Here is a 14,733-nt window from a genome sequence, read left to right as displayed (position 1 = left end):
AACCAAAACGTACGTAAATAATTCGGGGTCTGATTAGACTAAAAGGGTTGATATAGTTGAGAATAGGGATTGGGGGTCTACCATATGGGACGATAAGAGTCAATGCGGGGTTCGTCTTCTTCGCTTCCACGAATACCAGACTCAAGATTCAGAGAGGAAATTGCAACATAAGCTAGTGCTAATATGGCAAGTGTTTCAGGAGTTCGCACGATCGACGAGAATCGGGTGGATTATCCTGCAGCCGAGCCAAGTGACCATGGACAGACGGTAGATTGTAGAGGATAGATTGATAACCTCGATCTATAGCAGGTAAGATCCTGGCAACTAGATTCTAATCTGCAATCAATCATCTTTGATAGGTGAAAGCTACCAGATAGCGTCCGGGCATTCATTCTGCCCACTCTGTCGAGATCCTTCCGGCTTTTGATACCTACCTTCAATGCTCGCTGGATTTTACGCTGTTAGGACTGAGTCCGGCGGACTATTGGGCACTTCCTTACTGCCAGCCAAGCCCGTCTCAAAAGCCGCGGCCCTAAGTAGCATTTTGGCGGTGGTCCTCACGTATCCTGTCTATAAAATTACAGTGCAGAAACGGGCCAACTATAACTTGAAGGGATATCAGCCTTGATTCATTCGGATTTGGACACAGTTGCCATTATAGGACTACAACCGATTCTATCAATTTTCTTTTTTTTTTACTGTTCTTTGATTGCTATTTACTTCGCTCTTCACCTTTCGACAGGATCCTCATAATACAAGATGCATCAATCCACACCAATGGACACGATTCAGGAGAGCACTTCTGTAAAACTTCTGTTCTTCGGTAATGAGTTCCCCAATGATGATTTGAAAGATCTATTTCGCCGTTTCGTCCAGCACGGCAAGGACAGACGGTTCAGATTACTGGCTGCCTTTCTAGATGAGTCCACATTGGTTCTCAAGCAGGAGATCTCGAAACTTTCACAGGTACTGAAGGATCAGATCCCTCATTTTGATACAGTCCTCACCCTGGTTGAACACGGGGACTTTCGCGCCGGAGCTCTGGGAGCTGCGATGGAAAGTGCCCTGCTGATTGTGCTTCAACTCGGCATGCTTATCGGGTAATTCATCATCTTATTTCCTGTGATTTATAGATCGGATCGGATCAACCGGACTAACCAAAGCTTTCCTCTGTTTTTTGAATATAGGCACCACGAAGCTGAAGATGTCGAGTTGAACTTGGACCCCAAGCACACCACGCTTGCCGGCCTCAGCATTGGCCTCTTTGCCGGCGCCGCCGTGGCTCTTTCCACCAGCCTTGCAGAAGTGGTAAAGAATGGCGCCGAGAGCTTACGGATTTCCTTCCGAATCGGGGTCTACGTGGGTGAAGTGAGTCGCAAGCTCGAAGCACCTCAGCCAGATGGAGCGCTCCAAAGCTGGGCTCACGTCGTCACAGGAATGTCCTCAAAGGTCATTCAAGACGAGCTGTCACGGTTCAATGCAGAGTCGGGGAATCCAGAGATCTCCAAGGTCTTTGTTAGCGCCGCAGACAAGGCCTCCGTTAGTGTCAGTGGGCCACCCTCGCGCCTTAAAACCGCCTTTCAGCACTCACACGACCTTCGCTACTCTAAATCGCTACCCCTTCCGGTCTACGATGGATTGTGTCACGCGAAACACCTGTACACCCAAGAGGATATTCACTTTGTCACCAACATTTCCGAGTCCGTTATCCCTCGCTCACGCCCAGTCCGTTTGCCTCTTCTCTCGTCACGAACAGGCAAACCGTTCGCCGCCAGCACTGCCCAGGAGCTATTCCTGGAGATCGGCACAGAGCTGCTAACAGGGACCATCTACTTGGACAAGGTCACAGCAGGAATCCTGGATCACACTGGTGCCATGTCCTCCACCACCATGCAATGCCAGGTTGACACATTTCGCACGTCTCTTGTCATGAAGGGCATTCTGCAAGCCATCGAGACCACCTTTCCCTCCCTAGAGGTCTCCCGGCGCGACATGGTTGACTGGATATACAAGGAATTTGGCGCCCAACGTCCTAGTTCCTTTGCGGGTGCAAAACTGGCCATCGTCGGCATGGCCTGCCGCTTGCCAGGCGGCGCAAACGACCCCGAACTTTTCTGGGAGCTGCTTGAGAAATGTCGTGATACCCATACGGTTGTGCCGGCGGATCGATTCGACCTCGAGACGCACCATGACCCTACCGGCAAGATTGAGAATGCTACGCAGACCCCATATGGGAATTTCATCGATCGGCCTGGTTTCTTTGATGCCAGCTTCTTCAAAATGTCTCCGCGAGAGGTATGTAGTTTTTTCTTTCTTTTCTTTTCAAACCCTGCCGAAGTTGACTAGGACATCCACCAGTTGACCTTCTGTAACAGGCTGAGCAAACAGACCCCATGCAACGACTTGCGCTCGTCACCGCGTATGAAGCTATTGAAATGGCCGGTATTGTTCCCGGCCGCATAGCATCTTCTCGTCCATCACGTTTTGGGACCTTCTATGGCCAGGCGAGTGATGACTGGCGCGAACTGAATGCCTCACAGAATATCGGCACCTACGCAGTACCCGGTGGAGAACGTGCCTTTGCCAATGGCCGCATCAATTACTTTTTCAAGTTCTCCGGCCCATCATTCAATATTGATACTGCGTGCTCTAGCTCAATGGCTGCCGTGCACGCCGCCTGCTCAGCTCTCTGGGCAGGAGAGGCCGACACCGTCCTTGCGGGCGGACTCAATATAATTACTGATCCAGACAACTATGCCGGGCTGTGCAACGCTTACTTCCTGTCGAAAACGGGCCAGTGTAAGGTCTGGGACATGGACGCCGATGGGTATTGCCGCGCAGATGGGGTGGGATCTGTGGTGATCAAGCGGTTGGAAGATGCCGATGCAGATAACGACAACATCCTGGCCGTGGTGCTGTCTGCCAACACCAACCATTCCGCTGAAGCTATCTCGATCACACACCCACATGCAGGAGCCCAGAAGGACAACTATCGCCAGGTACTCACCAAGGCCGGGGTCAATCCCCTCGATGTGAGCTATATCGAGCTGCATGGCACGGGCACCCAGGCTGGCGATTCTATCGAGTCCGAATCAGTCTTGGATGTGTTTGCGCCTCTTGCGCCACGTCGTCGTCCTGATCAGCAGCTGCACCTGGGGGCTGTCAAAAGCAACATTGGACACGGCGAGGCGGCTGCCGGCATTGCCTCGCTGATCAAAGTGCTGCTGATGTACCAGAAGGACCAGATCCCCGCGCACATTGGCATCAAGACGGAGATCAACCCGGCCATCCCCAAGAAACTCGAACGACGCAATGCTTTCCTACCCATGACCATGACGGCATGGCCAAGGTTGCCGGGCAAGAAGCGGGTGGCGCTAGTCAATTCCTTCGGCGCACATGGGGGCAACACCTCGCTGTTGCTGGAGGATGCACCCCAGAAGAAACAGAAGATCGATGGCAGCAGTCGCAGCACAGGTGATCGTCTGACGCACACGATCACTCTCTCGGCCAAGAGCAAGAAATCCCTCGAGGCAAATATGGAGAATCTTCTATCCTACCTAGAGCAGCACCCAGAAACAGAACTTGCCGACTTGTCATACACGACCTGCGCGCGTCGCATCCACCATAGTCTCCGAGTGGCCACTTGCGTGTCCACTGTCGCTGGACTGCAGAAGTTTCTCCGCTCCTCTCTGGAAAGCAAAACAACATTCACTGGTATCCGTCCTATCCCGCTCGATCCTGGTTCAGTCGTCTTCACCTTCACGGGCCAGGGTGCGTTCTACCGTGGTATTGGCCAGGAACTTTTCGCCGACTTCCCTCCTTTCCGCATGCAGGTTCTGCAGCTCGACCGGCTGGTGCAGCGGCTGGGCTTTCCCTCTGTCGTCCCGGTCATTGATGGCAGCGCGGAGGATGATGAGGCCAACTCACCAGTCCGCAGTCAGCTCAGCGTGGTGGTCCTCGAGATTGCCCTTGCTTACTTCTGGACCCTCCTCGGCATCCAGCCCAGCGCTGTGATCGGACACAGTCTAGGTGAATTCGCAGCCTTCACCGTTGCGGGTATTTTGTCCGCCGCTGACGCACTGTATCTTGTTGGTCGGCGTGCTCAATTGATTGAAGAGCGGTGCACCCCCGGTACCCACGCGATGCTTTCAGTACTGGCATCCCCCACTGACATCGAGCGAGTGATAAGAGATGCTGCCTGTCAAGTGCAATACGAGGTATCATGCCGGAACACGCACCAAGACACCGTCCTGGGCGGAACCAGAGATGCCATGGACACGATTCGCCAGACACTGGAGATCTACAGCTACAAGTGCGTGCTGCTCGACATCCCCTATGCATTCCATACCGTGCAGATGGACGACGCCATGCTGGACGAGCTTGAGTCGTTGGCCCGGGGAATTCCCTTCAAGGCCCCCAGCATCCCAGTTCTCTCAACGCTGCTTGGAATTGCTGTGTTCGATGGCAAGACAATCAATGCCAATTACATTCGCCGACAAACTCGAAATGCTGTAGACTTTGCTGCCGCCATCCAGTCCGGTCAGCAACTGGGGATGGTCGATGACAAGACACTGTGGGTGGAAGTTGGACCCCATCCAATCTGCACGGGCTTTGTGCGCAAACTGCTTCCCCAGGCGCGCATGGTTTCCTCTTGTCATCGGAATGAAGATAACCTGACGACCGTCGCCAAGAGTCTGGTCACAATGCATCTGGGCGGTTTTACGCCATGCTGGAATGACTATTTCCGGCCTCACGAGCAGATGTACTCGTTGTTGCATCTTCCCAAGTACAGCTGGAATGAGACGGACTACTGGATCCCTTACATTGGTACTTGGACCCTGGATAAAGCGCTCCTCAAGTACGGCGTTGGAGCAACTGGAAATAATAGGGCAGCCGGAATATCCTCCTCATCGGCTCTGCGCACGTCTCTCATTCACCAGATCACAGGTGAGACGGTCGAAGCCACAACCGCCACCCTTCATGTTATCTCCGATATGCAGCATCCCGAATTCCTCGACGCTGTCCATGGACACAAGATGAACAACTGCGGTGTGGCAACCTCGTCCATTTGGACAGACATGGCAATGTCCGTGGGAGAGTATCTGTACCGTCTACTTGTCCCTCAGGTCCAGGACGTGCATATGAATGTCGGCAACTTCGAGGTCCTTCATGCGCAGGTGGCCAACAAGTCCAAAGGGAGCTCGCAGCCTCTCGCTCTCCACGCCCATCTTGACCTGGTCACCCAGTCCATGTCCCTGTCATGGTACAACGTCAGCGGCGAGACAGGCGAGCGCGCCGCCGAGGCATTTGCTTCAGCAACTGTCCGATTCGAGGACCCCGATGTGTGGCAAGCGGAGTGGGCGCGAGTCACCCATCTCGTGCAAGGCCGTATTGAGACACTCCGCGACATGGCTACCGAGGGCACGGCGAGCCGGCTCTCCAAGCCTCTGGCATACACGCTCTTCAAGAACGTCGTCGACTACGCCGACCGGTACCGCGGCATGGACAGCGTGATCCTGCACCACTATGAGGCTGTAGCCGATGTGAGACTGTCGGTTGAGCGCCACGGCACCTGGCACACCCCCCCCCCGCATTGGATCGACAGTGTCTGCCATCTGGCAGGCTTGATCATGAACGGTAGCGATGCCTCCAACACGCGCGACTATTTCTACGTGACACCCGGCTGCGAGAGCTTTCGCTTGTTGAAGCCACTTGAGGCTGGTGCCCAGTATCAGAGCTATGTTCGCATGTTTCCTCTTCCTGTCGATGCCGGGAGCATGTACGCAGGCGACGTGTACATCCTGCAGGATGGCAAAGTCGTGGGCATGGTAGGCCAGATCGGATTCCGTCGCGTGCCACGTCTGCTGATGGATCGCTTCTTCTCGCCAACGTCGTCATCTCCCGGGACTGATGCCCTTGCACCCCCTCCGCAAGTCAAAGTCACGGAGGCGACCATCCTCCCTTTCCGACAAGAGAAGCCCAGGAACACAGCTCGTGCCGATGTTAATGCCAACAAGGTTTTCGCTCCTGTGGTACCAGAGCCACTTACTCCTCTTGTAGAGATGACCGTTCCTCAACGTGGCCACACCGATTATATGTCCGCAACCAAGCTCATACAAGGCGGGACATCGAGTATAGGTTCAACGACACCGGACACAGCAACACTAGCCGAGTCAGTCACTACGACCGACTCTGGACTGGTCAGTCAATGCCTAGATATTATCGCGACTGAGACGAGTCTTGACAGAGCCGATTTAACTCCCGAAGCTACCTTTGTCCAGTTGGGTATCGACTCGCCCATGTCGCTGGTTCTATCTGAGAAGTTCCGCTCCGAGCTCGGTATGGAGATCAAGAGTTCACTGTTCCTTGAGTATCCAACTATTGGTGAAATGAAGGGTTGGCTGGAGCAGCATTGTTGATCAGACTGTCCCAAGGGTGTCCGACTGTGTTTGCAGTATACTTTTGTCTAGTAAGATACCTTTTGCCTTTTTTTTTTGTCTTTCCCTGTATGAAGTTTTCAAGTAATTGTAAGTATTGAGCAGCAACGCCTAATGGAAAATCTTTTTTATCTCAATAGTGTATATACGTATTGGTAAACATGATATAATATGTATTAAGATAATGTACGTAGGCTTCCAAAGAGCGGGTGAAAATAAAACACTTCCGAATATTGTATTTGACATCAGGCCTAGTTGCGATATCATATATTACTATCTATCTACTTACCTACTCTCTAAGTATGTTAGTATATATATTCAGTAACTATAACTATTATATGGTTACAGAGTATAGAGTAAGTAGTATTTATTTATGTTGCGGTTATGGGGAGCTCGACTTTACTCCTCCGAACATGGATTGGTCAGGGAATGAATTCGGATTGCTTGCAATCTAGAACTAGAGGGAATTGATCCCACTATTTATGTGCGAACATAATATAGCATGAGCTGGTAGAGAACGCTTCACTTGACATACAAGCATTATAGTATCTCAGCCTGATTGTCGAATGTATGAGACAGGAAATTATTGCTGATCTTGCAGATCAGCTGTGAAGCGGCGAACCGCCGGATGCCTGAGGCACCACACTTCTCAGGCTCGTGATAATTTATCATCCCAAACGTATATAATAATCAGTGCTTTGCAAGAAGTCCGTCTATCTTGCAACCTGTATTCATGACATAAGAACTGGGAAGTTTGCAATTGGGGGCTTCTCTATTCTTATTGATGCAATGTCAGCTATCCTTTTATCGTTCCTTTCGTTTACTTTCGATATAAACTAGCTGGACTCGCTCTATTTATAGGAATCGTAGGGTACTGTAGACAACCCAGCCAGTGCCAAGCTCATTTTTACGTCCTTGACAAGGTTATAACAGATGTCTGATCTTATTCTGCACATTTTCTATCTATTTATTGATAGTTTCGATGAGAGCGGTCGCAATACTGCACATACAAAGTTGTCTCGAGTGTAACCGTTCTTTCTGAGCTGTACGGCCACCTTTTTCTATTTAGCCCGGTTAGTCAAGTGCCATTAAGAAAGTGAATGTGAGCTGGAGATTTTGGTTGATGTATGCTCCTATCTATGTAGGCTCCAGTATCCAGAATGGTAGTTGTCTTCATCCTTGCAGCCAGCAAATATGGCGACGAACGCATTGGAGCAATCAGCCCTATTATCACGCAAGGGTGGTTGATCTCCGATCTACAGGTTATATTCACACTGGCTTCTTTTCACACAGGCCGCAAAGCCTTACAGTTGTCGCTCTCACAGCTCTTGCACACCGGTTAGGTTCGTCGGGTCTCAGCTCAATTAAGCTACAATCCTCGACCAAGGCAAGATTGCGTCCGGAAACTTCGTCCACACTGGATAAAGTCCATTGCAACATTTTCACTCTTTACTGGTGGCTTTTAGTAATAGTGCATAGAGATCTGATTTTATCTGGCAGGGTGCACAAAATCCGAACCGAATTCGGACTTCTCGATCAAAATCCGCAACCTTGGTTAAAAGCCGAGCAGAATTCGATACAAAAGACAGTTATCAGTGCCGTCGCTCAAGTATACTATTTGGTAGGTAGAAAACTAAGTTCACCGAGCTGTCCAAGTCAATATTGAATTGTTTTCCCTTACAAAGCCAACATAGGAAGAAACACTTGGATACAATGTCTCCCCATCCTGTGTTTGACGACAAATCTTCTCTTAGCGGCGACAAGACCTTTGATGGTATTGAAAAAGGCGGAACCATCGATACTCAGGTGTTTAATGATACTTCTCTCTTACAATTTCCTATATTCTGGCCTCTTCATCCACTCAGGAGCACGCACTGACTACTAGACAGGTGGCCCTATTCGATTCCGAAGCACAGCTTCGAGTCTTTAACACGGTCTCTCGCTTTTCTCCCAGAAGGAAACGAGCACGAGGTTTTCTGGTGGAAGGTCACCGGCCGCCATGTCGCAAGGATGATGCATGAGGCAGGATACTCGGAGCAGCGCCAGGCTGAACTTCTTCTCTTCTACCGCTTCGTCGTTGTCCCGCGCCTCGGCCCCAAGCCCACTTCAGGAGACCCCTCGTTCAGAAGCCGTGTTGCCCCCGGAGTCGGAGATGGTAGTCCAATTGGATATAGCTGGCGATGGGGCACTGGCATTAACAGCAAACCTTTGATCCGCCACTACGTCGAGCCCATAGGCAACCTAACAGGAACCGCAGCGGACCCGTTGAACGAAATCGCGAACAAGGAGATGCTGTGGGAGCTCGGCAAGATCCTACCCACAACCTCCCTTGACCTTGTATGGAAATTTGCCGCCCACATCCGGCCTACCCTGACAGATGAGGCGACTCGCGAGGTTGCAGGCTCTTCGATGCTTGTTGGCCTAGAGTGGTCGCCGGGTGAGTCCGGTACGGTCGATTTCATGGCAGGCTTGATGACGCGAGCCCCTGGCCAGGTCAGCGAGCTCATGAGCACCATATTCCCTAACGCAATGAGGGATGCCTATGGGGCCGATGTATCCCTAGACTGTCTTAACACCGTCCGCGACTTCATTGAGACCGACCCTCACGGAAGCTACCTCACTGTACTGGGCACCACAGCCATTGACTGCTGCAAACCGGAAACCTCCCGGTTCAAGGTGTACGTCACAACAAGCAATACCTCTTTCGACCACATTGCCGCCGTCATGACCCTGGGCGGTCGCAAGCCAGAGTCTGCCAAGTCACTTGCCCAGCTTCGCGAGCTATGGTACGGACTGAAAGGCTTGAGCCCCGACTTCCCCACTTCCACCGAGGCCCCTTCTCTTCTCATTGCGAATGGTGATGGTACTGCTGCTCTGTCTAATCTGAACACGAGTGGCGTGACCTTCTATTTTGACATCCACCCCAAGTACACCGTCTCACACGTCAAACTACAGGTAGATGTGAGCAAGCACGCGTCAAGCGACCTGGTTGGAATCGAGGCGGTTACTGGCTTTCTGCAGCGCCGTGGCCAGGAACGCGATGCAAGGGCATACATGAACCTGTTGCGAGGAATGGTCCCGGAGGAAGAACTACGGACACGGCGTGGGTTACAGGCGTTCTTCGCATTTGCGATCAAGAATGGCGAGATAGACATTACATCATACTTCCTTCCACAGGTGTATAGAAGGTTTGATTACATTCAGGCAGAGATGAACCCATCCACTCGCACAGGACAACGGCGGAGTCGGTTTGCGTCCCTGGACTGATTCACTCACCAAAGAGGGTCTGGCGAACGTTGTTATGATTGCAGAGCGGACGCTTGCCGGTAGATGCCTCTCTTTGTTTTAGTAATGTTATCTCTGTTGATAGTTCGCTGGTTTATCGCGTAAGCTTGTCGATGACTATTGGGAACACCTGGGCACATGGATACATTGTGATAATGCCAAGGTTGTCATAATTCAGGTGTCGGTAAGAACTGCGTGATAGAATGTCAAGAGATGCCCGATTGGCGCCTTTTACAGGAGGTTCTGTGAATCTGTAAGCTTGATGGTGCCCATATAACAGATATATATTATCCTATCCATGTTGCACTCTCTATATTTCCAACCAATTCCTTTTCCGAGGCTGCCCAGGTGGAAGCTTGACAATCTTGATTCAAAAGGGCTTACGCCACCGTATCAGATATTTTATTTGCAATAAACCTCATCCAATTTGGAATTGGAATCAATACGTGCAAGTGAATTCTTGTCGGCTGTCCACAGAGTCTCAAGACTAAACCATTTACGGGTTCGGTAGTCCTTGGCTCCACATTGTGGATGGCAAAGAAAGCCTTGGTCCATGATGCCAAAATCTCCACCTCCCAATATCAATTGGCCGGATGGTGTAGTTGGTTATCACGTATCGTTAACAAGTCACATGACTTCTTATTCCGATAAGGTCCTCGGATCGAGCCCGGGTCTGGTCATTTTCTTTTTATCTTTTTGTCTTTGTGGATTTATTTTATCAGTTCTATCTATTTTATTTAAATTTTTGTTGGGTGCTCTTAAGCTGTAGCGAAAATTTTACCTTAGTGGTGATTACCTACTTATTATAGTGGGGAATGTAACAGGTTGAACCCAACAAGGGTGTGAAGGGCAGAAGCGGACTTGATTCAATCTACTCGGACCACGAACTGTGTACAAAAAGAAGCTTAAGGAGAAGAAGTAGACTTCGGGCACGATTCGTCAAGGAAGAGGAGGAATGTTATGGGTCACGTGGATGGTTGAGCTTTGTACAGGCCTTGCCTGTACTCTTTCAGGGATTCAGCCTGTGACAAAGGGCTTGTCAAGCCTCAACAAGCCCAAGCCATTCACCTGTACGATCATACCCAACAGATGACAAAGGACAAGGGTTCATCAGGTCTTCCGATAAACCCCCACATACCGATAAACCCCCACGTACGCCCCCATACACACGTGATCAAGATCGTACGGCCCAGCACATAACCCATAGTAGGACATATAACTCCCTAATCGTATATATAGCTTCCTTGTTACGGGCCCACTACGGAGGGACCTCCCAGGAGCAGCTATGATCCAATCAGTTGACGGCCGGTCCAAGTACGGACAACCGGTGGACGCACGGCCCAGAGGGGCGCAGGGCTACGTTGGTGCCCCAGGCACCAACGGGAGCTAGATATGGCCTGTTACTTACCGTCTCGACATATACTGGTTAATACTGTATGACAGTTAGGCAAGGAGCACCTGACAGCACGTGACCACGGATCTATGTCGGATAGAGGCCTTACTGCCTGAGATTACGTAAACCTACACTGTATTTTTACCTCTTAGATTTAGCAGAATTGAACACACATACACACATCTGTACAATTGGACCCCATTGGGTGCCACATGCTGCTGAATAAGCCTTTATTCTGACAGTTGGCTTCTATCACATGACCATGCAATATTGCTGACCCAATCACCATGCCCCTCAAGGGTAGACACGTTTTGACCAGTGGCTTAATCCCAGATCCTGACTATCTTATCCCTCGATGCTGATGCAAGTTGGCCCCCCCTCATATGACCAGGTGACTGAATTGACTAAATCGCTATGCCCCTTAAGAGTAAACATGCTCTGGCCAGTGGCTAGATCCCAGATTCTGACTATCTTATCTTCTGGACTGATCGTCGTCTTAAGGCATTGCGGCCGGGCCAACTGAAGTGAGGGACTGGCTGTTTAACGTGGAAACGTTAGTATAATGAAGGTTGGGAGAAGAGAATCACGGACCCAAAATATAATCTTTTGGTCGATAGATTTGACGAAAATCAACACGGCGGGTTATATAACAATACTTGAACCATTGAGCGGGGTGAAACGCGGGCACCGAAAATGGTGCCGTACGGAAACGGAAATATATATATCCGAATGACAGGCGGTGGTGTTATCTATAAGTCATGTGTACAATACAACGTTTCGAAAGATCGATGCTTCGTGAAGAATTTGCATCTAGCATTGTGTCCAAGCGCTCCATGGAGTTCATCTATTTTAATTTCAGAATAATAAAGGTATTCTCCCAGTTGCGGAATTTGTCCGAACATTCATAAAAACTATGCCAGCTATCTAAATGACATCGGTTTCCTTTACCGACTAAGAAATCGCACGCGGGGTGGTTTGATTTGGGTTAGCTGATCAAGAAATATTGCTATATAGAACGGTGCATTTCTCGCGTATGAGATTAAGCTATTTGCCAAATTGAGGGATCCTTAGCTCCAAAATATTGTCACTATCTTTGATTCCTATTATGCGTCTTAACACAGCTTTAATCATTCTCCATCCCTGGCCAATCCGATTCTCTGGCTGTTGTCATAGTATATCGTTGATCAACACCGCCACTCACAAAACTCGTAAACGCTTGGAATACGCCGACTCTGTCTGATACGGCCGCCTCTTCGCTGGTTGTGGCCTTTTTTGAATTGACCGACGTTTTAATGTACAGCGGTGAAAGTCAATTATCAGCGCCCGCCTGAGTTCCTCGTTCCAGAGAATATTGCCAGACCGAAGGCCCTCATCAATGCCACACCAAAGATCCTCATGGATAATCCCCAAAGCTTTGATTTCATTCTCCGATTTATGAATTTCTTTACGAAGCCATGGCTTCAGTTCCATCGTTGCTATGCTTTCGCCTCCCCAGGCCATGACAAGCATGTGGCGAATATCTCCAGCCCCATGAAGAAAGTAAATTTTCGCTAGATTGATTGCACCGAGGAAGACAGGTACAGCAGATGCTTGAGCCTTCTGCAAAATTCGGTACGCCTGTGCTTCGCGGGAGACTTCTCTCCATAAGGACGACGTGGTTCCCTTTCCAATGACGGTGTAGCCATATATGGCGCAGGTTAGTTTGAACGGCGCTCCAGACTGCCCGCAACTTCCAAGTGATACACAACGATCAATGTTCTCATCCAATTGCGCTTTTAATGAATGCATTAATTCGTCTGCAGTGATAGGGTGTTTTAGGTCACCTGTACCCTGGCGATGAAGCGTTGCGTTTGGACAAGACTCGTCTAGAATATGGCCATTCTGTAGCCCAAGTAAACATCTTTGTGTACAAAATTGCGCATCGCGGGACTGGCTTCCCTGGCTATGTCTGGTACGATTTTCACGTGCCGTTTGTTGGGCAGATGGCGAAGACCCAACTTGATTGAAGCCTCGTTTACGCCCGGGGGCTTGATTCGGCTCAGAGCCGGAAGAGTCTGGTGATTGCGAGCGGTACCGCGTAGTTGGGAGCGCACACCCAGCTTGAGATCTCGTAGCTCGGCGACCTTTTTTTGTTGGGTGATCTAGTGGATAAGGACCCGCTTGATAGTCGGGACTTGGATCCACAGTTGATTCAGGGCTGGCATAATCAGTACTATCGGAGTGTAAAGGCAGTTGCTGTAGTTCTAGACTAGGAATCTGAGAACGAGTATGGTCGAAACTGGTTGTCCAGAGAGGGAGCTTCGAGCGTGCGTTATTTCTCCATTCATGGTCACGTAGAGGCGCACGAAATGCCATTAGGCAAAGACAAAGGACGCGTGCAATTGAGGTTTTTGGCTCTTGAAAATTTTGTCGGATTTCGCCCTTCAATTCTCCGTTTGGGTCACAGAAAAAATATTGTAATGTACCAGGTTCGTCGTAAGGAATGCGAAGAAGGACACGAGCAATCCCGTTCGTTAACCAAGAATACTGAAGACCTTCCTGGATCATTACATGATACTCTTGGACAAGAGCGGAGCAGGCAAGTTTTTCAATGTTGTACTTCAATTTGCTTGCTTCTTCCTGTGGTATTTTTTTTGAACAAACCAATTCCCTCCATAAGTCCATTGGTCGAAGCCCTATACGAAGGGCTTCAGTGGGAAGCTTGTGAGGTGGCTTGTATTCAACTGTGGTAAGGAGGGTAGAGGTATTCCCATTAACCCGATGGATACAGAACTGATCAGGTTTTGGATTGTGTATACTTGATGATTGATGTAAATCCGCTTCTACACATTCATCATGATCAAGAGAGTTCTTGTGATTGTCGAACCAGATTCCATCACCGAGGCTAAAGTCGTTACGGGCAGCATCAATTTTGCATAGCTCCGCGACTATATCGCGGACATGACCTTCTACTGCAATTCGCTCGTAGCTCTCGACGCTCTGTTCGCTGTGCATTGGGTCGAGGCAAAATCGTCGGGCATCAGCTTCAAGGGTGATCAAGGACGTAGGTAACCGTGACGGGGCTTCCTTGGTTGGCTGGAGGTATTTGCATACAGCATCGTAGATTTCTTGCTGTTCAAGTGCGCAATTTGTCCATGGTTCTAGTCGCACCGGGCAGTACTTTCCGGTAGGAGGAGGTATTGTCCCTGTAGTCGAGCGAGAGGGTGTTCTGATTCTAAGCGGTCTTGAGAGTAGGTCATGGCCATGGCGTATGAGTTCCATGAAGGTTAGCGATCGGTTACGCTCTTTCTCTATTCCAGCTTCATCTTCGGCTTGCTTCTGTCGCGCTTCGGCTTGCTTCTGTCGCGCTTCGGCTTGTTCTCGTCTCTCTTTCTCTTGTAGATAGAGACTTTTGTAATCGGGAGAACTGTTGTCGGCCATTGCATCATTGTATCATCATATGATCGAGGGGAGTAGTAGTGACCTTATACATGCATGATATAGAGGGTGCTGATGGTATCAATCATACGTGTAAATGAGATGGTCCGGCCAGTGCACCTTACAACGGGGACGGATAAGCTATTGAGATAGGCATAGGCGGTGTGGATTCTGCCGCTTATGCAAGTTCGCTGGGATCGA

At 49.9% G+C, this 14,733-nt stretch overlaps 3 protein-coding genes across 3 annotated transcripts; 2 read left to right on the top strand and 1 right to left on the bottom strand.

Moving 5' to 3' along the window:
- Positions 1-777: 777 nt before the first annotated feature.
- Positions 778-6,419, top strand: nscA (non-reducing polyketide synthase nscA; the record flags this gene model as incomplete). The annotated part of the gene is made up of 3 exons (XM_057094947.1): positions 778-1,100; positions 1,188-2,295; positions 2,376-6,419. 3 exons carry the CDS (start codon positions 778-780, stop codon positions 6,417-6,419), a joined length of 5,475 nt encoding a protein of 1,824 aa, XP_056940918.1.
- A 1,731-nt stretch (positions 6,420-8,150) lies between these two features.
- Positions 8,151-9,704, top strand: nscD (prenyltransferase nscD; the record flags this gene model as incomplete). Its single annotated transcript, XM_057094946.1, has 2 exons — positions 8,151-8,245; positions 8,327-9,704. The coding sequence occupies 2 exons, from the start codon at positions 8,151-8,153 to the stop codon at positions 9,702-9,704; spliced, it is 1,473 nt and encodes a 490-aa protein (XP_056940917.1).
- Positions 9,705-12,312: 2,608 nt separating this feature from the next.
- Positions 12,313-14,535, bottom strand: N7483_011518 (uncharacterized protein; the record flags this gene model as incomplete). The annotated part of the gene is made up of 1 exon (XM_057094945.1): positions 12,313-14,535. One exon carries the CDS (start codon positions 14,533-14,535, stop codon positions 12,313-12,315), a length of 2,223 nt encoding a protein of 740 aa, XP_056940916.1.
- Between the last annotated feature and the right edge of the window lie 198 nt (positions 14,536-14,733).

The sequence above is a fragment of the Penicillium malachiteum genome (assembly GCF_028827825.1).
Source record: "Penicillium malachiteum strain IBT 17515 chromosome Unknown utg000005l:1.0-9002435.0:326005.0-9005861.0, whole genome shotgun sequence".
Taxonomy (NCBI): domain Eukaryota; kingdom Fungi; phylum Ascomycota; class Eurotiomycetes; order Eurotiales; family Aspergillaceae; genus Penicillium; species Penicillium malachiteum.
The sequence above is the reverse complement of the archived record's forward strand: the minus strand, read 5'-3'. Positions and strand labels throughout refer to the sequence as shown.